Source organism: Nothoprocta perdicaria, unplaced genomic scaffold (assembly GCF_003342845.1).
Source record: "Nothoprocta perdicaria isolate Ctin4 unplaced genomic scaffold, notPer1 scaffold_54, whole genome shotgun sequence".
Lineage (NCBI taxonomy): Eukaryota > Metazoa > Chordata > Aves > Tinamiformes > Tinamidae > Nothoprocta > Nothoprocta perdicaria.
The window spans coordinates 1,983,564-2,008,975 of record NW_020455799.1 but is presented as its reverse complement, the minus strand read 5'-3'; the positions used below and the strand labels follow the sequence as shown (position 1 = coordinate 2,008,975).

Below are 25,412 nucleotides of genomic sequence, written 5' to 3'. Positions count from 1 at the left end.
GAAATAAATTTAAGTTCTAACACAGACATTTTGACACAGTGACCCCATGAAACTGAATAATGTCATTTGTTAAATTTGAATGTAAAGTTAACAGTCTGAAAGAGCGATCTGGAATCACATCTAGAACATTAAACCCTCTCTATATGCAAAGCTAGTATTTAATTTTCTATATTTTATTTAAATGATCTTTAATTACTTGTAATATTTAAAGCTAAATTTTAGAGTCATTTCCAACTAGTGAAAACACCAGGCTTATTCCTGCGGATAAGGGATGAAAACACTGGTGGAAGAGAGTCAACAATGGATTGGCGGTAAAATGGATGGGTTGACAGAGCTAGTTGTGTCTCTACTTCCAATCCATTCATGTAATGCATGAAGTATACAAAAAGGATTAAATATATAGCTTTTACCATTCATTTGTCCCTAAAACAAAAAAACATTCTTCAGTAATCTAAAAGGGAGTTCTTATACTTTCGGATAAATCAGCCATAGTCTAATACTTTAGCAGATTTTGAGTGGAAAATAATCATAGAATCATAGAATGCTTAAGGTTGGAAGGGACCTCAGGGGTCATCCAGTCCAACTCCCCTGCACACATTTTTCAACAAGGAAACAAAAAGTTTTGCCGTAACATATGCAGGTTAATAAGGTGTTCATAAATATTTTTAAGCATATTGCAAGGCAATGAATGATACCATTTGAGTAATTTCCTTATCTAAAGGAACTTCATGAAAATACTTGGTTCTCTTTCTCAAGCTTCTCTGTCCTGTTTTTTTCCTCCAGTTGACCTCTGGGTCTCCACAGATGAAAACACACATTATGATAACTGATATAGCTTTTATTCTGCATAATGGATTGCACCACAAATATAAATTGAGGTGTGTTTTAAAAACACATTTATTAAAGGAGCCTTCCCATAAAAACAAATCAAAACCCGCTCACCCATACACACAACTCGCATAAAAGACCATTTACTCTTATAGCTGCAACACAAATATTACAGTTCTTTTCCTCACCTACAAAAAAAAAAAAAGTATTCAATCAGGATAGTGGAAGAATAGAATTTTGAGAAGTAAATCAGCATTTTAAAAAGTTAAATTTAGCTTATTTTAATCATAATTAGGCACTTTTCTCACACAGCCCGAAAACTCAGCCCTACCAGGATTACCAACGAACATTAAGATTCCCAAAGCCAGCAGCAGAGCTAACCACAGAAGTACTATTTGTTCCATAAGCTGAATGTACTTTTTGCAAAGGAACTTGAAAGATCATTTCTTTGCCAGATTTTTGCATTTTCCCCTCTATTTCTCTACCTTATAAGGACCTGTTCTGCAGTACACACGTTGCCATATTTGACATTAGAGATATGCCTTAATTCTTGTCTAAGCACTTACAAAAATTACCAGACATCCCCTTCCCCCAAATTCAAAGCCAACTTGAATGCCTGAGGTCATGCAGCATCTGTCTAACAAAGTCACTTGTGTGTCGAGATGCATCACTGCTACGCTACATTTCATCACAGTTCACTGACTAGAAAAGGAAGTCCTCAACAGACTTTGTGTTTTCAACAGATTGTAGCAAAAACTGCTTAAGTACATGTGTCTTCTGCATATGCATTTCTGGGCTGAAAGGCTGTGCATATCAATCTGTCACATACATCTGTATTTTTAATGCACCTTCTACCACAAGCACAGTATGAGTCATAACATTTTGAAAAATTAAGGCAGTACCTGTTGCAACTCCTTGGTTCATTAGGAAAAAAAATACTGGATTTAGTCTGGTTGCTGGATCTCCCTGGGTGAGAAAATGTCTTTTCAAACAGCAGATTTCCATAGGCAACCATGCACAAGCACCAGCGTCCTTGAAGGTGCAATTCATGCTGCAGTACTTCAAGAAGGGCTGTTACATTCCTTATAACATAGAACACCTCCCTGACTGCCTTAAGGAGCAAAACGTGATTTCTTTTTTAGTAAAAAGAATATTAGTATGTAACTACAGGTTGATGCAAAGTGTTCAGGTGTATTTAATCAGAGAATTTACATTAAGCTGAAATTGATAATGGCTCTTTTACTTAAACATGGTCCAAGCAACTGATGAAGCAACAACTTGAGAACATCACCTCATGAAGGTAAGAATTTTCATAGGAAGTACCTGCTTTTATAATTTCAAGCATAGTTTCAGATGTTAGCTGTGAGTAGATATAAATTAAATATGCAAGACCTGGTTAGTACTTTGCATGTATGTATTTATAAAATGCTTTGGATCATTAAAAATTTGCCACAACTCAAAATACAGATTGAACAGCTCTCTCCTCTCCGGTCCTAGGTCCTACTTTTATATTAATCAGATTGTAATTCTCTTCTGCAAATTTACCAAAGTTTCATCGACTGGAGCATAGCATTGGCTRGAGGATAGCATTGAGTGTAAAATGCCTGTGTAAACAGAGAGATCTGAAGTATTCTGAAACACATGAAAAGAAAATACCAGATAATTTATTAATAGTTTCAAGGAGCAAACTAACTACCTGGCTTTGGTAAATCATTAACACATTCCATGTAGATCAAAGCACCCTAAATGTTCATGCAGAGCCTCCAACCCTTTTTAATGTTTACCTACAATTTTTTTAAGCATTTGCCTTCTGATGCACTGTTTCCTAAGACAAAGTTTCCAAAAATGAAGTTATTTGGAATGGAAGATTCCTGATTTGAACATACCTGGAAAACACAGCCATGCACAGCCTCCACGAGACAGAACTTGCCAGGACCTCAGAGCGGAGGCACTGACCTTAATGGCCCTGGCCAGTGTCCCCTGGGGCTGTCCCTCCAGCCCCTCCACTCAGGGGCCGGGAGCGCCAGCTCAGCCCTACCTCCCAGGGGAACTGCTGCCTGCCCCAAGGCCCAAACCTTGTTTGCATCTCCCAGACTGACCTCAGGCTCTGCTTGGTGCCTTCCTTCCACCTGCTGATGGCTGGACCATCACTAGGCCTCACTGCTGTCACCCCCTTGCCCCATTCACCTGCTCCAGCTGTGAGGGCTGCTCCGTGCGGGCTCATATCCTGTGTGGCACCAGTCCCCTCGCTGGGACACAGGTTTATGCCACAGGTGCAGCCCATCCAGACTGCTCATTCCAGCCCCCACTGTAGCCTCCCTCCTCGTTTCAATTAGACAGAGATGCTCCCACCTGGTTCTCAGAGGCATTTGCCATTCTAGCAGAGTTCTCCTTTACCGTGCAGCCCCAGAAGGCAAGCCCAGATCTATCAGTCACAGGCAGGAGGCTTAATTTTCTCTTCTGAGAGTAGACCTAGCTAGAGTACTTTCAAAGCCGAGGCGTCTGCTAACCACTTTGATTAACCATATTAAATCATTAAATTAACTTTTCCTGAGATATTCATCTGCAGAGCATAAAAGACTAAAAGGTGAAAAGTAATTATAAACACATGTCAAGGGAAGGCTGGAACAGTGATCGTGGACATTTGGAAGGAAAACCACTGACAACAATTTTCTCATTATCACATGTGCAGTCACATCATCAACACCTGGCTACTGCAGTAATGGCCTGCAGCAGGCAGGATGAGCTACAGCAGTAGTACTGAAGTAAAAGAGGAATGTTTTAGGAATACCAAATATACAAATATGTACATTCTTTTGCAGAATATTTTAATTACTATTTGCAGTTTTCACTAGTTTTCTTTGTTGCCTGTAATTGGGAGCTGCTAAAATTTCCCGTGAACCCTCTGAATTATATGAGGATGACAGGAAATATAAAGTAGGGGTTTGATAATAGAAGCATTTTTGTGTGGATAGATAAAAGCTTACTTTTATCTGAAGCCTGAGTTGGAGCAAGGAACCCTTGGTCAAAACAAGTAGTACAGCACTGCACAGAGTATGTGAAGACTGATTCAAACGTGCAAGTCAAGACGAACACAAAGAGAAGTTAAGATTTACAAAGATCTCGCCTAGTGAAGATTTTTCTCATGAGCTATTTTGTGCATCACACTATGAAATGTTTTTGAGATGAGCACTAATTGATAAGACATGATCACCTTGCTAGATTAATCTTCCAATAGTAAAGCTTACCAAGACACATTAAACAAGCCTAAAGGCTGAGCAATAAGCCCCTTGCTGTTTTCCCTCCATATATTGAAAGACCTGTAGTGACATGGCTTTTCTCAAAACTCGTTCACAAAACTAAAAGTTTTGATCATCATTTGAATGCAGCCTTTACTGCTTAGGCACAGAAGGCAGCTTGCAGCCAAAGGAACCACTGAAACAAAGGATCATTTCACAGAACATATGAAAAAGATGATGAAATTACTGGAGAAATACTGAGTATTCCTTCTTAATAGGAAAGTGGTTTTTTTAATTAAAATTAAAAATGTTTGTGATTTTGAAGATGACAAAAGTCAGATTTTAAAGGATTTTTGTTTCTGAGGAGACAGATACAAGCATTTGGGACTGCATGATTACAATCAATTAAAATTTTGCTTTACCTTATATATTTTATTGCTTTAAATACTTAGCTACTTTACCTTGATAGAGGTGCAGCAGGTTGTTTTGAATTTGAGACACAAAACAGGCTCCTGGGGAACGGATGATGCTGTTAATACTTTTTTGTTACCGTGCTGAAGTTATGACTTAGGACCTTGCTGCACAGAACAGATCATGGGAATCGTTCAAAAGAATTTATAGTCTAAGCATAAAACAACACACAACAGACAGATATAAAAAGGCATGAGGAAAAAATAAGATAAAGGGGAATGTCAGTGCCCTTAAATAAATTTGCTAGCAGCTGCTTAAGTGTAGTCTAGGCTAACAGGGAAGGAAAATTTTAAAGGAGGGAAAGGAAGGATACCCAAGGTTTAACTTCAAAGCAAAGCTAGGGGCATTTCCCCCACATACCAGTGAGGAGGAAAGCACAGAAATGAATATTAAGTAAAACATCTAACAGCTGGTCACAGCAATGAGTTGCGTAAGAGTCTGTCAGACTGTGGAGAGGCTTGAAAATGAATACTGATCACTCACAGAACAATACTGGTTAAGCCACAAGAACATACTTGCTAGTCAGGCACTATTTGAAAAGTTTTGGCTTGCTAGAAGGTACAGAGATTGGTTTCTTTGAATGTACAAGGATTTTACACCAAGAAATAGAAGAGAGATGCAGCCCTTTCTGTAGCTACAGGAGGGAAGGGGGCTGGCGAAAAAATACCATTCAGTTAAGGTGGAGAGGAAGGTCTTCCAAGGGCTTTCATGTATTTTCTCCATAGTGAGCAAATATGCTGTGTTTTAAAATAGACATTTAAATACAGCTCCATCCCTAGCCTTTCTGCAAGGCTTTCTGGACTATAGGCCATTAATGGTAGTGAAGGGCTAATTAGTGGTCCTTACTCCATCAGCAGGATTTCAAATACTCTTTAAGGGTATTTACAGTTACAGGATTTACAGCCTCTTTCTGTTAACAAATTAAGAGGAAAATAATTCCCCACAGCAATGCCAAGTTTTAAGCATCTAGTCACATTTCTTACCCGCTTGCACTACAGAAGATCCCATTATACAGTACAGCATTTGAGACTCACTTCAGAATCTCCAACCACCAGATCATGTCAGCAAATTATAGAGTTTTCCATGCCGACCTGTTTCACATCCTGATGAAAATGAGTATGTTCTAAGACTTGTATTCTTTCCCAACAGGCTAATTCTCCAACAGACCGTAGTATACGTACAAGGTTAGTAATTGTCTGTTTTGAGAAAAACACTTTCCAGCACCTACTCTATTGCTTACGCTCATTTGAATATTGCTTACACTTGTTTAGCACTTGCAAAATTAGTTATGAGGCTTTCTGGCCCACATAATGTTCATTTTTCACTTTTAACTTGCTTTTAGGATCACATAAGAGTCACTGCATTCATGAGTTAAACACAAATATTTGCAGATAAATTGCAGTTTATATAGCATGTGCTATATCATGGTATAGAGAAGTTTGTATTCATGACTACCTATCGTCTCTCTTATCGACTACGTTACCTGCAGCAAAATCACAATTGCTGCATCTATACTACATGACTAAAACACTCCTTGCTGCCCTTCCACATCACGTGCTTTCCAGTTGCACAGTTGCTTTCCAGTCCGTGTCCAAACACGACAAGCTAACCTGCCTGGGCATACAGGTTCTCAGACACCGCAGCAGGCATCCTTTTCCCAGCCCTCAGAGTGAATCTAAATAAACTTGTGGGCTCACCCGCCACACATTGCAAATCTGCTCATGAGGACAACCTCTGACTGCCTTCAAAAATCAGTATTGATTTACCACTTTCCACTTCTCTGTAACAATGCACACATTTGTGGGGAATTACTCCCAAAGTCCACAGATGGGTCCATCTGCGTAGGTTGTGTTGAAATCCATCAATGGTTTAGCAGAAATACTTTTCATTTAGCTTAACTATGACCTCAGTATAATGACCTGAATTATATATTTCATAAAATGCAGAAATCAGTCAATGCACAACTAAAGTATTGGGCATAAGCTGAAAAACAACAACAAAAGAACAACTATTTTCACACACATAAAACTGGAAAAATTTCTTCCCATAGCATGCTTCAGGTCCCAGAAGCATAAAGAGAAGAAAAAAAAAAGGAAAGACAACTCTACCACAGACCATTATGTACCACAGTCCCATTTCAGCTCAGGATTTCCATAAATTATCAACTGAAATTGTATTAAAACGAAGACTTATCCTACACCTTCTACACATTCCTTATATTTTGTTCCTAACCATCTCCAGTTTGACACTATCAGAGAGGAAAACAGTTGAAACAGTCCCTTGGTCAAAACTCATATAGTCCTTCTAACGTTCTCAGGATCATTTTACTTTGCAGCATTCAGCAGTTACCCACTATAACAGATTAAGATCTGTGATTCATTTTCTATTTCCTTTTAATGCAAAGAAATGTTTCATTTTTCTGTCTCACAAAAGCTATCTGCAAATACCTCTTGCTTATACAGCCTGATGCAGAGTTTTTGATAGCCCTCACACAGAGTTATCGCATGGGACCAATAGAAATGAAGTTTCAATTCTGGACATCAGCTGTGAACATGTTACCTAATTCATATGCTTCTAATATGCTCTTTAATTTCTACTAATACAATTTGCATTGCTTTACAGCACAGATAAAGCATATTCCTCACTTAGCATAGTAATAAAAAAATAAAAAATAAAAAAAAAGTCCATGAGGGTTTGGTAGATTAAGTACATTTCTCAGAAATATACATGAATTCAAAAATCTATAAAATAAAATGTTTTCTCTTGAAGATACACAAATACATTATGGGAATGAAAAAACACAAAATGCGTATATTTTTGCAAAAATGCTAAGCACATAGAAATGGGCTTTAGGAAGACTGCAGTAATAAACTGCCTGAAGGTAAAGGCACATTCTAAGAAGGTAAGAATGTTCAGGTTTAGGCTGAAGCTAAGCCAAACCAAGCCAACAGCCTTGAGCATTATGTTATTTGCACTTTTTAAATCAAGATGAATTAAAATTATATTTGGAGAGTACATAAACAAATCCATTGGTTACATTTTGATATAATAAATTAAGAATTTTTTACTATTGTCCCCTTTAGTCATCATGTTTCATAATTCAGACTGTTACCTGTAACATGTTCTCTTCTCATAGCCACTGTGTAGTAGCAAGAGACTTTGTTGACAGAGAACAAAGCCAGAAGAAACTGTCCTGCCAGGAAAACTTGTCCCAAGAAGTTCTGTGCATTGTAGAAAAGTCTACAAACATCTTCCTAAAACCACTCACCTTCTACAGGTAAAATGATGCAAACTCCAAAATTTCCTCTCAATTTCAGTGGTTCCAAAGGCTATGGATTCACCATCCCTAGCTCAACAGTGACAATGCCCTCATACAAACGCAAGCCCCTAAAAGCTTTTCTTTCAATACTAACTTACTTGCAGATTCCAGTGTTATGAAGCAAAGCATTTTACTAACATAAATGAATACTGGTTGCTGCTTCATCAATAAAGTTTATATGCTTAAAGTTCATCAAGTGCATTGACTATGACAGTGAATACACTTATTATGGGACTCGCATTCAGTGACCCATCTTCAGAGGTCACTTAGGTGAAGTGGATGCAAAACACATATGAAAAAAATTACTTATGCCAGGCAAAAAACAAACAGAACAAACAAATTCTAAATTCCGCAACAGATTGGAAAAGAAATGGTTAAAAAATTACTTTTTAGTATTTGAATTTTAGCTTATATTCTAGTGTTCTTTGAAGTCAGTGCTGAGGTAGGTATGTAGATGCTGACATCAAATACTTTCATCTAAATATTATACATGCTGTGTATACACAAAAATAGAAAAGCTCCCTACAACTCAAATAAGACTTTATAGGTCAAAGCAACTATAAGCATCTCGTTTTATTAGATGCGTCTAAAAAGTCGTACTCAACAACACTTACCTGTGAGCATCCCAGTGTCAGCAAGCTCTGCACTAGTGATGGGTACACTGGGACCATCCTCTTCATATGCTTTCAAAATGTACTTCTCAATTACACCTATGACCCCAGCAGGTTTGTCCCAGGTGACCTCAATGCTGTAACCATTTATACTGTGAACTCTTGAGGGAGTTGGCACATTTTGTGGAACTGTAGAAGGATAAAATAGAAAATAGAGAAAATGGCAGTTCTGAAGAGACTATTGCCCCTATTCTTCACTTTTAATGGCTGCAGTAAATCAGACTCAACCATTAGCATAAATACAATTTATTAGAGTTGTAACTTTTCAGCATTGATTTAATATGACTGCACATCTTGAGCTATTCAGTTTAAGCTATATTTCAAAACCATCAAAACTCCATCTACATAACATTCTTTCTTGTCTTGTTGAGGTTTTCAAAAAACATTTAATGTATCAAACATATCTAAGCATCACTCATAAAAAGAGGAGGTGGATTGTATGTGGCTAACAACTTCAGGCATTATAATGATGCAACTGAATGAAACAAGACAGCGTTGCAACACAGAAAGGTTTCACACTTCAATATCTCTACAACAAAATACCACAGAAATGAAACTTGAGTTAAAAATGAGAATTTTTATTTACAAAATTCAAAGGCTTCTAAAATTTTAAGCATGCTCATTTATTTTCATATTTCTACAATGCAGCACAGCTGTCTCAGGTCAAAACAGAGGCTTGTAGGGCCCTTTTGCAAAATCCTTTACTTCTTCATTTCATATTACAGGAAAGGGAAGATGAAGATATTTGAAAGAACTGGAAAGCCAAGCTCATATATGCATACAGTCACTAATAAAAAAGATCATCCCATTTCCCATAACCTTTATTTATTAGCTATTGCTATACCAAGCAAAGGTCTGGCCAGTAACAACTTCATCACAGATGACTGCACAAGGGATGCACGGGAAAAGCCCAAGGAACACGATGGCAGGATGATGGATGATGAGTTTGCTGTAAGGGCATGTGGACTCATGAGCCCTGCTGATGAGGATTGCTTGCGTTTTCTCACAATCAGAAAACCTTTTTTTTTTTTGTTTGTTTTAATGTTATTATTTAGCTTCATTAAATACAAATGCAACTGCTTTTTGTGTAAGAGTACCAGAATGCAAAGTATAAATATATCTGAAAGTTGCCATTCCTCTGTAAAGTAAGAATGTGGTAGTCCAGGAAAGCTCAGTTACTACAGTAATATATTGATTTTATTAGTTCTGAAGTGTAGCACAAGGGAAGGTATGGTACTGGATAGCAGATGGTCTTCTCATAAGGGACACAACAAAACCAACTCAAAAATAATTAAACAGTGCAGTTATTTGCCAACCATTGTGAGCATGTACATTTTTAATGCTGTGGTCAGCTTGCAAATATAAATTAATCACAGGACTTAACGTGGTCAAAGAGTTGATATGAAACTATATGTCTATTTGCTCTCTTCTGGATGGTATGCAAAAGAGCAACACTAAGTTGTATAAGAATGCATTTGCAAGTCAAATATTTATGCAGGTGTTGCCTTTTTAAGAGCAATCATGGAGACATTTCCTAAAATGCCATGTAATTGGAAAGATCATACATTTAATATCTCGCATCAGAATATCTCTCTGCATTGATGGAACGCAATTGGGGTTCAATTTACAGAAGAGGAAAAGTTGGCTAAATAAAATATGCAGAATTGTAAATTTTGAAAGACTTGCTGGCTCAACAAGGTTTGCAAAAACACTGAACAGAAAAAGAAACGTCCATTAAATTTGTTTCATAAGATTTATGAGAACACTAATCTTTGAGGCTCAGCAGGTATTACGCTCCTACATTGAAACACTCTTCACAAGTCACATTCTGCTTTGCTATTCAATATTACTTCATTTTCACACACAGTCTATGGGCTGTTTACAAAGAGAACGGCACCTCCCATGTGCAGGCATGGAAAGAAAAAATCACTTCAAAATCTCTTCTGACTACCAGCTACATTGACTCTTATCTTCCACAGTCTGCTCCTGCTATCCCAGTCACTCCTTTCTCTATGCTTGTTTTGTATCAAGTTATACATAGGAAAATGTATATATAAAATGGACACAGATTTACAGGCCTATATAATGTGATTAAAGGTTTTGATGTACGTGTATCAACATAGTTAGATGTGTACATGTTCTGCTTGGATCACAGATCTTAATTTTGCTCTTGTACAGTTATATAATATATTATATATTTGGAAATTGTCTTTGAATCTTGAAAATGTTTATCTGAACACTTTGTAGCTGAAATAAGACACTAATATGTTACCTATTTAAATCATCAAGTATTTTTGTATCTCTTAAAAATACCACCCAAATGACACTACTCAAAATTGTCCCAGTAGGATTTTCTCCAGGTTAGATAAGCTTAAAGTATTTAAGTATTTAAACATTTACCTGATTCTCTTGTACGAACACGGGTCCATTCACTAGCTACTGATCCTCCTTCATTTAAGGCAACCACTCTATAAAGGTATTCTTAAAACAACATAGAGAAAGATAAAAGGGGAGAAAAAGAAAAGAAAATGAGACATTGAACATGGCAACACTTTAATACTACATTTTTTATTTCATTCTGTATTTCACTAAAGAACCAGCATGTTACCTGTAAATGGTTGCAGACCACTCTCATAAACACTCTGCTCTTTTCCCCGGTATACCAGGATGGAGTCATTTCCCCTGCAGTTAACAGCACTGTCAGTTGATAGGCATCCGTCCAGATTGACTCTGACAGCACTGCTGGACACAGATGCCAAGTTAACGACAGCACCTCGTGTAAATTTAACATCCTTCATGCAACCACCGAAACCTAGCAAACAGTAAGGGATTAGTATCATATAAGGAGCTTCAGTCATTAATTAATAATCATTTTTGTTCCTTTCAATTCCACATTTTCAGCATTAAAGATTCTAATGTGCAAATGTTAACCACTCACATGAAAATGTCCTCCCTCCACTCTACACTAAGCTGGTGGATATTCCTGCTATTCTAGAGTTGATTTGCTGCCTTACTGAACTACATTTTCATTATTACAAATTCCCTCCCATGAGAAACAAAATCTTTGTTTTGTCTTTCATCTCTACTTTTAAAATTATTACCGTAAAAGTGACTCCAATTTGGATATCAGTTGTCTGAACTTCATCACTTGTTAATATCTTGTTATTATACACTTCTTTTTCAAATTGAGAAAAATAGAGAGACTATATAGAAAACCAGATTATCCTAATGGGAAAATCTGATATAATAAGCTGGTATATTGTTTGTAAACATTTTGCATAAACATAATCCCAAAATATTCATTTACCAAAAAAAAAAAAGAAAAATTAACCATCTCATTTTGTGTGCGTGAATCTGTGCAAAATTACTATTGATATAATGTAAATGTTTTATTATTTATGATAGAAAAAAACTTACAAAAAATTAGGGTGAAGTTGTTCAAATTGCTATATATTGCTATGATTTCATTTACAAAGAAATTACTATATTGATATAAAATAGAAATAGTTCTCAGATGTGAGTAAAGTTCAGAGACAAGTGGTTGACATAAAAACAAACACTAACCAAGACTTCCATTCACCAAAGAATTTATAAATTTAATCAATTTGGAAAATAAGCATCAGTCTTTTAGAAACCAATGCTCTTTCTTAGCTTTGTGAAGATACCATATTTACACTTTAGCTATTTTTACTACCTGTATTACTACAAGATAACAGGGCAGACCAGTAATCCTAGTGAGCTACCCAAGCTGAGAGTCTAACATTCAAACACAGATCATGGAGAAAAGAAGACGCACTGGAGGAGGACACCCATCCTGATCCATCCTCTGGAATACCTTCTCCCTCTCTGCTACATGGGAATTTAGAGGTACTTCTCTTTCAAATGGACGCATCCTAATTTAAGTACAACTCTTACTCCACAGCAACTTTTTCTGCTTTTCAAGCAGTCTGTGGAAGAGGAAGGAATTAATCTCATGTCTGCCCAAGCATCTTAGTCATTAGACAGAATGAACAGTTGTTTAATTTTCAATTAGAATGCATATTATCGTAGCTTATTTTACTCCATTACTTTTTTTTTAATGTTTTCAGATGCATTCATCACCAATTGAAGATGTCTGACTGATGCTAGCCAAGTCATGTTCTTTCTGTATGGTCAGATAGTTGCAGAAGAAGCAATGACAGTAAAAATTCTCACAGACATTCCTACCAGCTCATCCCCATCTTGACCACTCAGGACTGTATGCAGTGAGTCACACAAAAGTCCACAGGTTCTTATTGAAATTTCTTAAAGACTCATAGCAAATGATACAGTGGTGGGATGGGGTAGAAGGAGAATAAAACTTATCCCTGTTTTTGGCTGTGATAAAAGCAATACTCTTTTTTTCAAAATTGACTAGCAAGCAGCCATTCACTGAAAAAATCTTTGGTAAATGTTTATTAACCTGACAAAGTCTCCATATTCCATAATTATACCAACACATAAGTATATTCCTAAACAAAACCAAGTTTCAAAACTGCATGTTTTAGGGACCTGTATACAGTACACAAAAAAGTACACATAAATGAAAAAATCATATAAAATATCTATTGTTGAATTTTTTAACGATTCTAACTAAAACAAGTTGATAACACAGACATTTCAAACTGAGTGATATTAAAGGAAACCAAAGCTAATGTATCTTTTTAAACTTTCTATACTTCACATACTGTTTCACTCTTACTGCCTTTTTTGACTAGTGTTCCCCTTACTGCTCTCATTCTGATTGGTCACACTGATAGAAACTGACAGCCTACATTTGCAAGCATGATAAGGTCAGACATAAGTTAAAAATAGGCACTTAAACCAAGATTTTCATATGTGGATTCCTATACTTGTTCACTTAAATCTACATTTAGGAATACTCARAAAGGCTTCTATTTTCATAAGTTCTGAATATACATGCACATGGCTGCCATCTTATTTTGCAGGGTTTTAGGAAAGCTTGGTGGGAAAAAAAATAAATGCTTTACTGATGTTCCTGAACAYGCGCTTCAGATATTCACTTTAGAGATGATTTTGCCCTAGATTCTTTGTCCATAGATCTCTTGGCTGCAGGAGTTAAGAATGCCTCTCCCCACAAGCCTGTATCATCTGCCAAGAGGCAGTACTGACAGGATATGACTGGCTAGCTCTTCAGGCCATAAAAATTATTCAAACACAACCTGGAGGAAGTTTATAATACATGTGATACCTACATCCAGAAGAACACTTAAAAGAGTATTTTTGAGCTGTGAATAGTCCTTTAAGTCATTCTGTAACTGCAACCTCACAGTACTGCACAGCTTCCCTGCACACATCAATATGCATTCAAAATCACCTGCTAAATCTCCCACTAATCACTTACTGACTGTTACTTATTTGTCTATAGTGTCTGAAAAATACATCATGACTTCATATAAATACATCAATAACTTCATAAGTAACAAAAAAAAATTCCAAACTCTGAACGGGATTAGCTTTATAGACACCTTTTTGACTACTTTTCATTCAGTTGGTGGATGTCATTAGCAGCAGGCTTTAACTAATATTTATCCCTTGAACAGATAGGTCACAATGATGGCTTATAACATGAGCATCTTCTCTCCTCCTGGTAATGTGAAAGGATTGCGCACTAGATAATAGAGCTGAAACACAATTTAAGAATTTTATACTGGCTAGATGTTTCAATAAGAAAAAATATTGCTTGATCTCAGCAGCCATTGTATGTGGCAATATCCGGCATCCCTTCAGTGATTTAAGCTATTTGCATTTTCCTGTATCAGTCTTCTCTTTCAGATCTGAGAGTAACGACTAATGTGAATACACTTTTGTGAAACATGTTATCTGAACTGTCTTTCTACAAGGAAGATTTGAGCTCAGCTGGTCATGCATCGCAAGTTACTATTTGTCAAGAGTGTCAATTCCACTCTTGAGTTAGACTACTTCAGATATAACTGGGTTGGAAGAATTTTTATAGTGTTGTGAAAGGATCMACAGTAAGCTTTGCTAGATTAGGTAGAGTGATGGTAGTTCAAAAAGCAACAATGGATAGAAAGACAATTGACTTCTCCGCTAAACTTGATCAGTGTTAMATATTCATTAATTTACCCTACCAGTAGCTTGGCGTCCCCCACATGCCCCGTGGATGACAAGTTTTTGCAAACTATGGCCTCCTCTTGATGTTACCTTACCTTGTTCTAATCCCAGKTCTTTATAGGTACTCTGAATTTCAGGTGGGATTCCTCCTATGTAGACGGGGGAGTTTACATCCAGCTTTTGAACTCGAGGTTCCAGTGTCTGTTCTCTAAGTTCATCCATACTCGCTGAAATCACAGAGCCTTCCTTTTTCACAGTGGCTTCCTTCCACTTTCCATCACAATAAAACAGTCCTAACCAGAGATCCAGTTGTGTAAAGGCAAGGCCTGTTTTTAACAAAATGCTTAATATTCCACTCTTCAGCTCAATCTATGTATTTTAAAAGAGAAGATTTTGAAAAAGACATTACTTAAAGCAATTAAAGATGAGCACAATGTAGATATTAAAAAAAAAACCACAAACACGAAAACATTTGTATCCTCAGGATAAAAAACAAAATTGTTTACATAAAAAAATCAATACAGTGTATCAGTTAATTCAGAATGTAGGAAACTATTTTTAAGACTTCATTTCAGCAATAATGTAACTAAGTAAAGCCAAAAGACAACAAATCAGGATTGTTTTCCTTTTTTTTTTTTTTTTTTTTTNTTTTTTTTTTTTTTTTTTTTTTTTTTTAATCTACCAATTCATTTATTTTTGGAAGGATGCAACAAGATAGTAAGGAAATGATATGTCAGACCTGATTAAGCTCTTTTTAATTAGCTGGTGATCTCAATTTCATTTTTTTCCCAGCATGTGTTGATTCATCATTATTCTTCTAAATCTTGTAATTTTTGCTGCAGAAGTTTCCAAGTGTTTTTCCAAGTGTTAGACTTTGTATCCTAACTGAATGGAACACACTAACTGGGAGTGGCAAGTTTATAAATCAGCAAGTACAGAACACTCAACATTTAGATGAAGTTGTGATTGAAAAAGTGGATAGGCTCACAAAAAGATACTTCTATTTCCATGCCAAAACTTTATTAAGTATACTATGAGTTATGAGCTTAATATAAATGCTTAGCCCTAGTATCACAACCTGACATATTTGTTATGGAGAATACAAATATTGCTGCATTTCTGGTGTGATTGCATTTTCTTAACAGCGACCTCAACTGAATAAAGAACTCAGTCTGTTTATAAGGTCAGAATTTTTTTTAGAACCACAAATTTTCCTGTTTCCTTGAGCAAATACTCTTTAGTAGACTATTAAAATACAAGTGAGGGATAGATCAGTCCTGATGAGCATAGCTTGAAAAGGAGTCCATTGGGAAAGTCTCTTTTTCTAAATTCATGGAATAAGGATTAATATAGATCAAACTATGTTGCTCTCAGAACTCTAGGCTGCTGAGAAGACGATGTTTTAGTTTCATGAGTCGAATCATGACTGCAGCAATATGCCAGCACGTCAGCCAAACTTGGCACGTGACCTCACAGCTGGAGAGAGGGTATGGTGTTTGACACAGGGGCACACTGGGGCACATCCTTCCCACTTACTCATCTTGGCATAGTCCTGAAGCAGACAGAGAATGATGCTTGTGCTATTTGTGATGACCTGGTCTGACATTTAAAATACCTAAATGCATCCAGAGACAGAACTATTCAGTTTGAATTATTCTGTGTGATGAAGATAAAAAGTAAAGTTCTGGATATGTCTAGCATGCACARGTCCTTCTCTCTGGTACTGAGCATAGGTTCATAAAAAGGTCAACTTAAATTCACTGTTTTGGATAAAATTCTGGAACTACTGTAGAAAAGCCTGATTGTTAATTCCCACTTGGGTCATACATTATGAAGTTAATGCACAAAGATCATTCCTCCGTTTGCCAAACAAGTTAAGCACCATCTTTCATGATAAATAGACAACGTAAAATCCATCTAGAAGGGTTATAACTAAACTCCAAACATGAGCATGTTCCCAGTTTAACGGTTAAAAGTACAGTTGCCTTTTAAAATACATCAACATCTAATTCTATGCCAGTGAAAGTATCTCCTGAGCAAAGCTCCTAACAAAGACATCACAGCTCATGCTGGGCAGGCTACACACCTCATTTTCACTATTAACCTTTTTTGTGAGCTGAAGTGTGCAGAAAAACCTTCTGTCATCATTATGCCTATACAGAGCACAAAGACCAAGCATTGGAAAAGTACGTGTGTACTGATGCTCTCTCAAATTCCTCAGCTTAAGGTTAGGAAGATGTTGAGGCATTGAGTATAGCAAGATAAAACCTTTTAACTTGGGTTGGGACAAACAATGAGAATAACAAAAATAGAATTGACATGAAGTGGTTTTGTCCACTTTGTGCTTTAACAGCACTTTCAATTTAATATGTTCCCTTTCTCCCCCTTCTCTAGTCAGAAGCTTTTATCTCCGATTTCTGTTAGCATTTCACAGAGCAAGAAAAAGGAAACAAAGGCCACAAACCACAGGAATCCTGAGAAAAGAACCTGTCTCACGCTCATCTCTGAATAACTTGCCCTTCGAACTTGTCCCTTTCCATCCAGGCTGCGAATTACACATATTGAGCACATATTCATACAYATGTTCAGCCTGGGCCAACAGCGTGTATCAGTCTATGATCTTGCTTATTACTTTGGGGCAAAACAAGAGTAATAACATGAAATTGGCAAGGCTGCTGCTATTAAAACTCATTACAATTTCTGGACTAAGGCTGCTTGAAATRGAGAAAGCAATTAGGTCTTGAAGAATTCAAAATCCAGGAAATAAATCTCATGGAAAAGAGAGTAATATAAAAAATAAATATTGAATAAATTATAATTTAGTCCTGGAAGGAAAATGTATTTTTATGTTTAAGGTCATAAGAGAATGAAATAAGATAAGGCCATGTAATAAAGCAGGCATTGACTTAACAGCCATTAGTGAAAGACGCACATTGAAATGAAGAAATACATTTCTAAAATACTGTACCACTTGGATATAAAACAGTACAGATTAGGTCATAAACAATAACAGTACCCCTCAAAGTCTCCAGAATCTGGAGATAAGATTACCAAATGTAATTGACAAGAATCAGTTATATCAAGCCATGGGGAAGGTGGGGGGGGGAAGGCAAATTTAAATATATTCTATCATTTTTTGAGAAAAGTAGGTGGGGAGAGGGCAAGGCTAGCAAAATAATGAGATATTTCAACTTCCTTCATATATACTCATTAAAGGTCACAACAGAACAAGCAATTTCCTGATGTTCTAAATGATTGCTTCTTAGAACAACTGAAAAAGTGAGATTTCTCTCAGTGTAAGACTCCATAATATCTAGTAACTGGTGCAAATAGTAACCATAGTTGACCTACTAAGCAACAGTGATGATAGCCTAATCGCATTTAAAATCCTTGGAGAAAGAAAAATAACAAATTCCAGAGTCATCCAATGAACACATGTGTATATGGATATAGATGTATCTTATCTTTGCTTGGTTATGATGACAATTCTGGACATAAAAGAGGATATTTGAAAAGCCTTTGGCAATATGAATATTAGAGATACCTCAAAAGTTTCCAAATTAAGAGGGAAATAAAATAAATTTTAACAGAGAGGAAGTGAATATGAGAAGACATATTTAAGTACATAATTGTTCATGACCTGCCTGGATACCATTCATCCTGTTTTCTCAGTTGAAATGAACTGCAGAAAAAACAAAACCTAGTAGTTTAGTTACAGACCTGAAGAGCTTAAAAAGTTTGAAAAACTGCAGCAAACATATTCAATCTTAAAGAAATCATGGAAAGAAGAGAATCATAAATGCTTTTGAAGATAAAATAATCTTATTTCATAGGCATAATAATTTTCATCAAAAATGAAAAATGTTCACAGGTATATCTCACAAAGTTGTTTAGTGTAGAATTTGTGTGGCCTTCACAGCACTAGGAAAATAGTGTTGGAGATGTGACCAAGTGAGGTGGGATGGAATTAAACTGGGCTGCTAATTTTCATCTCTACCACCCTTATGTTTCAAATCAAAATGAAGAATTAATATAACACATATACATATATCACCTGGCGAAGACTTTGTTAGGTTCCTGGACAATTTCCTTAACCTGCTTGATTTACAAATGATTTGATTTATTTTTGGTATTGATGGACAAACTGGAAAAAGTCTACATTTCATGGGGAAGAAGGAAAAGCTTTTAAGGTAAGCCTGTTGTTCTATATTCTAAGCTCTTCTAATCAAAAGAGTAATTCTGCTTTTCATTATTGATATATTTCTTATTCATAATGTAATTAACAAATGTAACTTATTCTGTGCATCTGTTGCTTTTCCTCCTTCCTGTGCTTTGAAATAGCAAAACAAGTAGAACGCAAATATCCTTAAATGCTGGACATCTGTCAGTAAACAAAATCCACAGATGATACCTAAATATGGTCACTTGTATTGATTTTAAACTTACTGCAAGATAATCTGGGCCGTCTTCGTTGTAAACAAACAAAAGCAATCCATTCAGCTGATCTGTTCTAAATTTGAAAGAGATCTCAAATTCCAGTCCACCATGGAAAACACCCGAATGCAGTTTCAGGAAACCTTGAAAGAAATTGCACATATGAGTGAGTTAGTCAAGTACCCACAGAAACAGATATAAGAAACCAAAAGCTTACATGCTGCTTTCTACTTTGACATGAAAAACTCAGATTTCTCAAGATTAAAGTTTTTAATATTATCACTTAGCATTGTTTATTATATTTTTTCACAAGGTGCAGCAATGATCCAAACTGATGTAATGTACTAATATTCACTACAATGCGACGCCTAGCTTTTTCGCCACATTATAGACATCTGCGTCCCTTCAGAAATGAGACTTCATCTTTTACACACACATCCCACCTGTGTACAGTTAAATCAGACCACCTGTCAGTGAATGCAGTTCCTCTTCCAGACAGAAATCAAATTTTAATCCATTTGAAAGCAATACTTTTTAACTAAAACTTATTTGAAAAGCAGATCATAAAACACTTTTTACATGATCAATAATTTTTAGATTTTAAGAAGTTACATGCTGTACACAGTACAGCAAACTACCTTTGCCAAGAAAATGTGCTCCCTCCGAGAGGACAACGGGACATCCTTCCCAAATATGATAGACATTGTTTTGTTCTTCAGCATCCTGCCATTTTAAAGATTCCCAATTTTCATACGGAGTATGCACTTTTTTCAAAAACATGTCACTCAGACATCCCACAAACCCYTTCTGGATTATCATCTTCATCCCTGAGGAAAAAAAAAAGTTTATGGAAGTAAATCACCTGAAACTAAATATACAGATGAATACATATGTTTCATATACAGTCTCCCTCTAATATATATGCATGTGTGTATTGATATCTATTCACCAGTCTCTTCATAGAGCTGATGTCTATGTTAGATTTCTGCACGTGTCTAGTTATTAAAATCAGCAGCTGCRGCTACCTAGCTGGACAGAATTAAGTCTCTTGAGCTTTTCCATGAAGTTGCCTTAAAATCAGAGTAATCTACTCTACAAAGATTGAGGGAAGTTTTCACGTTTATCCTCTTTAAACAAATCAAAAATTGTGAGTAAAGGTATGCATGGGCTGCACAGGTGAAAGCAGTGTTGAAAAAGCCTAGGCAGATGAATATGTTCTTAGAAGTTCCATTCGAAAGCTTGTCTTTCGCTATTTGGATAAACAATCCCTTTTCCCCGTTTGGGAGGAAAAATAAAGCAGGTTTTATAGAAAGCCTTCTGTTAAGCAGTAATTATAATCAATCTTATTTTGAAAAGTTTTTTGTTCAGCTGAAGTTTTTGATGATAATTTTTTCTCAGAAAAGATTATCCACCCTGGATAAGTGTATAATTTTTTTTTTTTTTTTTTTTTTAAGAAAAACACAGACTTTTTTTTGCTTTCAGAAAACTAAAATAAAGAAGGGAAGGAGGAAATTGTAATCTAAGGTACCTCATACCTTACAGTAAGTAATCAACCAGATTTCATGACACCAGTGAGTGGCAATGAAAACTTCTAGCACAATTTTGCCTTCAAATTTATGTGAAAAAATGTCCAAGTCTGCATATGAAGCCTCCGAGACAGAACCAACAGGTAATTATAACCTGTTTTTATACAAAGTTAACTCTGCATTATCAGCTGATAGTTTATACACTTTACAAATGAACTAAGGTTATATACAAAGTCATATCTTTATTCTATGAAATCCAGCTACAGTGCACATAAATACAGCTATGGAATACAGTCATCCTTGATGGATCCAAACTGGATTGGAAAAAAGGTCAGCATATGCAGGCCCTATGCTTAAGTTAACACTTTTTTTTTTTTAATGCATATTTAGAAAATAATTTTGGAATCTAGAATTTCAAACAAATTCCAACACCTGTAATTCCACTATATACATAAACTTACTTGCAGGCTTATAGCTCTGTATATAAAAACCATTAACATGTACAAAAAATTTATTGGATATAATACTGATTTACTACTGATGAAAGTGTCTAAACAAATTTCAATTTATTGCTAAAGATAAAATTTAATAAATTGCAAAGACTTATTTTTTTAAATCAAAAAATTATCTAGATAGCCATGTCAAATTAGGTACTGTGTTCATGTTCCTGATAATAGAAACAGAACCCTTAGTACTAGAATGRTGTATATATAAAAGGTATATAGGTGTATAGTATAGTACATATCCATTATACAGGACTTCAATGATATATATAAATGATTATATAAACCACCATTACACTCACCTATGTCCTTTCTTAAGATAGTAAAGCCCTGTGGAAGTCCTCCAACAAAAACYCCCGTGTTCTCTCCAATAATGGTACTACCACTAGTAGCAAAGGAAGAGCCTAAACAAGACAGATTGTTATTTTGGGGTTCAATACTTTCAATTCATTTTTTATTCTATAACRGAATAATGACATTTACTAAAGATACTAATGCAATGCAGTCCCGTACATATTCTACAAAGATTTACAGGAGTGTTTTATAAAATAATATCAATACAATCACAGGCACAAAAGCACAACATTTAGGTCTTCACACTTCGCATTAAATTATCACTATTTCCCAGAGGGCAGATATTTCAGATACTTGGACAAAACACTAGTGATTCTGTCAGAAGATACTGATTTGGATATGTTGGCGTTTGTTTGTTTTATTTTGTTTTTTAGCTGTGTGGATGAAAATAGTGGATGTGAAGGCAAGTAAGCAACACCCTGACTTATGGCAAAATAATAAAACAAAATGGAACTGGATGGATTACCTGTGTACTGCCCATCCACTGTGATGTTTCCCAGGGCCTGAATTCTTGTAGCAATTATTTGGTGCCAACTGTTATCATTGTACTCTTTTCCACCATCGTTAGTCGGAGTGACTGCTACTGCAGATCCCTTTTTATTAACAGAAAAAAAATAGAGTTAAATTATTTTGAAGGTAAGAATTACAATTATATTTTACTTCAACACTCTTTAGTATATATTATCTGAAAACAAAGATATAAGTCTTATTTTAACTTATGGTACAATAAYGAATGATGTTAAGGACCAATTCCTCCACTAAATTAACCTTCTCAAATAATAAATGAGGGATCAAGGATACAGTTTAGTTTCTCTTAACAATAGAAAACTCTGTGTAGTTAGTTCCACTGACTAACATGAGGACGAAAGAAAGATTATTGAGGTTATGCTACTCAGATTTTTTATTATCTATTTATTTAAACAAAGTCCCTATTTAAGTACTCCCCAGTAATTCCAGTAACATTGTCTCAGAATGCTATATGATACTTGGACTATGCATGAACTCAACATTATTCATCCTATGTCACAAACTAGATCTGTGAAATCACTGAACGGAGATACACTATTTTGCCTACATAAAGACCATGACTTATAAGGAAATGGGCATTTTTAATGGGTATATGGCTTAAAAATATTCTCAGAAAAAAAATATTCCCCTCTCACAATCTATGGTCTAGAGTGCTACTTTGCAGTAGTAAATAAGACCACTCAAAAGACCGACTTTAATTTCTTCTAGTACTCTTCCTATTTCAAAGACCTTMGTATTAGGTATACAAGAAAAAAAAACATATATATATAAGTACCTAAAAGGTACCATTAAATAGGTCTATTGAAATTTAGAACTATCTCTTTAAAGTGATGAGCATCTACTAGAAATTGATGGCCAGCATATAGATTAATAAACACGGTGTATTTTTTACAGTGTATTTTTAATTAGGTACCGGCACTGTGCATTCCAGGCATGAAAATACATTTGATATGTATATGTTTATAGGAAAAGTTTTTTTTTTTTTATTAATATTTACCACAGTGCCTACACCATGCAACTAACATCTTGGTTTTGACAGTTTGTATAGCAGTTTTGTCCCATGATAACAACACAAAGCTACACACCCTTACATAATAACATGCATTTCTTCATGTACTATTTTTATTGTCTTCTTTCCTATTTCAACATTTTAATATTTTACAAACACACATTTCATTATCGCAGTTTAATAATTAAAACCAGAACTGGTGTCATGCCCAATTAATGTGCCCTGGTAGCATGCCCATTAGTTTTTCCATTAGCGAATTCAACAATACTAATGGGATTACTAGCATGGGATGCTAATTGGGCGTGACATAAGAAACTGGCTTACTTCTTAGCATACCCTTGCTAATGATGAAATTAATGAGCATTTTATTAAATGCTGTCTCATCAAAGTGTACTTAGTTAGCGTTAAAATTGTTACAAACGATGCTGCATTCTAAAGATCAGGTGCCTGAATAAGTGGTTCTTCAYATTATGTTTGGCAACAGTCTAGAGCATTAATAGTTTTCTACATCAGAAACCACATTTATTCRTAACCAATCCAATTTGGGACCACACAACCATATGTGCTAACCTGTGCTTAATTTCAGGGGGGAAAAAAAAAAGACCTTATTTAGGTTTCAGAATGCACTGCATTAAAAGCCTCCATAAGACATTTTATCAGAACTACCCAAGTGACTCTGTGATCACTTTCAAGCATCTTGTTATGAAATGGCTCATTATACCATTTGAAAATCACCTATAGGAAACCAAATCTGATTAATATGCTGAGCCATTCAATAAGCCTTATCTTTCAGCTGCTCTCACTAGTAAATTAATAAATATGAACCTGGGTGACTCTCCTTGCTGAAGTCTACACTCATGAAAATATTTCACAACATCTAATACACAAATTGTCAAAGATATTGTCAGTGCTCCAGCCTCAATGCAATTACTTTTCTGCAAGTAAAATTCCTGCAGTATTCAAATTGCTACCAGCAAGTGAACAAATACTGAAGTTTTGCTAGTGCTAGACAGCAAAGTACTGTAGGGATTCGCAGMTAGGTACTCTCCACTTTTCTGTGAGTAACAGTTAGCTCTTGGTCTGTTCTTATTCCTTTGGTTGTTGCACAAAGCCATTCAGCAGGAAAATCGGGAAAATTCAGGAGGTGATCCCCCCTTTGCTGAAATGGATCATCAAGGAAAAATGGGAGAGGAGGACTAACTTCTGTCTATTTCCTGAGAAGAATCCTGATACATTGTCCTCAAAAGTGTGTCCAATCATTAGGTCATTCTGGGTTAACCTGAAATTTCTACTGTTACAGTTATTTTATATTGTCTGAAATATTCAGTGCTCCACTGTGGAAAAAAGACAAAAGGACCCATAGCCTGTGAAAGACAGTTATAACTTAGCTAGATTTGACTGTTTAGCTAGATTATTCAGGGGTGCATAAAAGGCATGATGGCTTTGATTTTGCGTGTTCATGAGTGCTCCATGTGTTTATCCATGGCAGAGTTCAGGAAACAAAGCAATGGTGGATTATCAAATCCCTAAATACACATCTTTTGACACTATTAAAGCTTTGTGGAATTTATTTGATACTATATCCCTGATTATTTCCATCTTTGGTATAGTCATTATTAGTGGAAGTGAGATATTACTTTGAACACATTCATGGCAATACATTGCCTCCAGGAGAAGACGACAAGTCTCAAGATAAGATGCTGAAAAATAACTGAATAAAATAGCACAAAACCTTTATTTCCAACTGCAAAGTTAATTCTCCTAAACTCTTTGAATGCTTGGTACTTTGTTGTGACGGTTTTCAGTGGTATTGACGAAAAAACATGCAAGCCATAAAAATGCAAAAGCAAAGTTATTAGTGGCAGACATGCAGATAACTAAAAAAAAAAAATAATAAAGCTGTAGATGTCTCAAGTAACTGCAAATATTGGGGGAAAATAATATTAAGGATTCTGCAAAATGTATCTTTAATTCATTTAAGTCCCATCACCCCTACTTCATCAATTATGTAAGCACTTCCTGGAATATATAATAAATCTATTTTATGCRATTGTTGTTGTTGTTGTACCTGTGGATCAAAAAGAAAATAGGGACGACCGCTCCTCAGTTGAAGTGCAATGTATTCCTCTTGATTCCCAGGRGAAGCAGAGAAAAATATCAAGCCATCAGGTTCTTGTGTTCTAAATTTAACTTTAATACCTGGTGAAAAAAAGAATATATGGTTACTGTTAAAAATGGTTCTTGTGAATTCTTACAGTCTAATTACAGATGGAAAACTTAAGTCATGCTAAGTCTTAGCATAGAGGCTTTTGTTCACCTAAAAACCTACATTAGTCTTTGTTGGAGGAATTTTAACCCATTTTTAATTAAACTGAGAGATGTTTCAGTGATTTCAAAACCATGACTCATCTGTATA

At 35.6% G+C, this 25,412-nt stretch overlaps 1 protein-coding gene across 1 annotated transcript in view; it reads right to left on the bottom strand.

Moving 5' to 3' along the window:
• The window catches only part of USH2A (usherin), a 336,721-nt gene that overhangs the window by 199,416 nt on the left and 111,893 nt on the right, over positions 1-25,412 (bottom strand). Inside the window, exons 21-29 of the mRNA XM_026048437.1 lie at positions 25,065-25,195; positions 21,926-22,052; positions 21,408-21,509; positions 19,715-19,903; positions 19,089-19,219; positions 14,738-15,011; positions 11,137-11,340; positions 10,929-11,009; positions 8,472-8,657 (exon numbers count right to left, since the gene is read on the bottom strand). Coding sequence (XP_025904222.1) covers positions 8,472-8,657; positions 10,929-11,009; positions 11,137-11,340; positions 14,738-15,011; positions 19,089-19,219; positions 19,715-19,903; positions 21,408-21,509; positions 21,926-22,052; positions 25,065-25,195 — 1,425 coding nt within the window. The remainder of the gene's footprint in view (positions 1-8,471; positions 8,658-10,928; positions 11,010-11,136; positions 11,341-14,737; positions 15,012-19,088; positions 19,220-19,714; positions 19,904-21,407; positions 21,510-21,925; positions 22,053-25,064; positions 25,196-25,412) is intronic.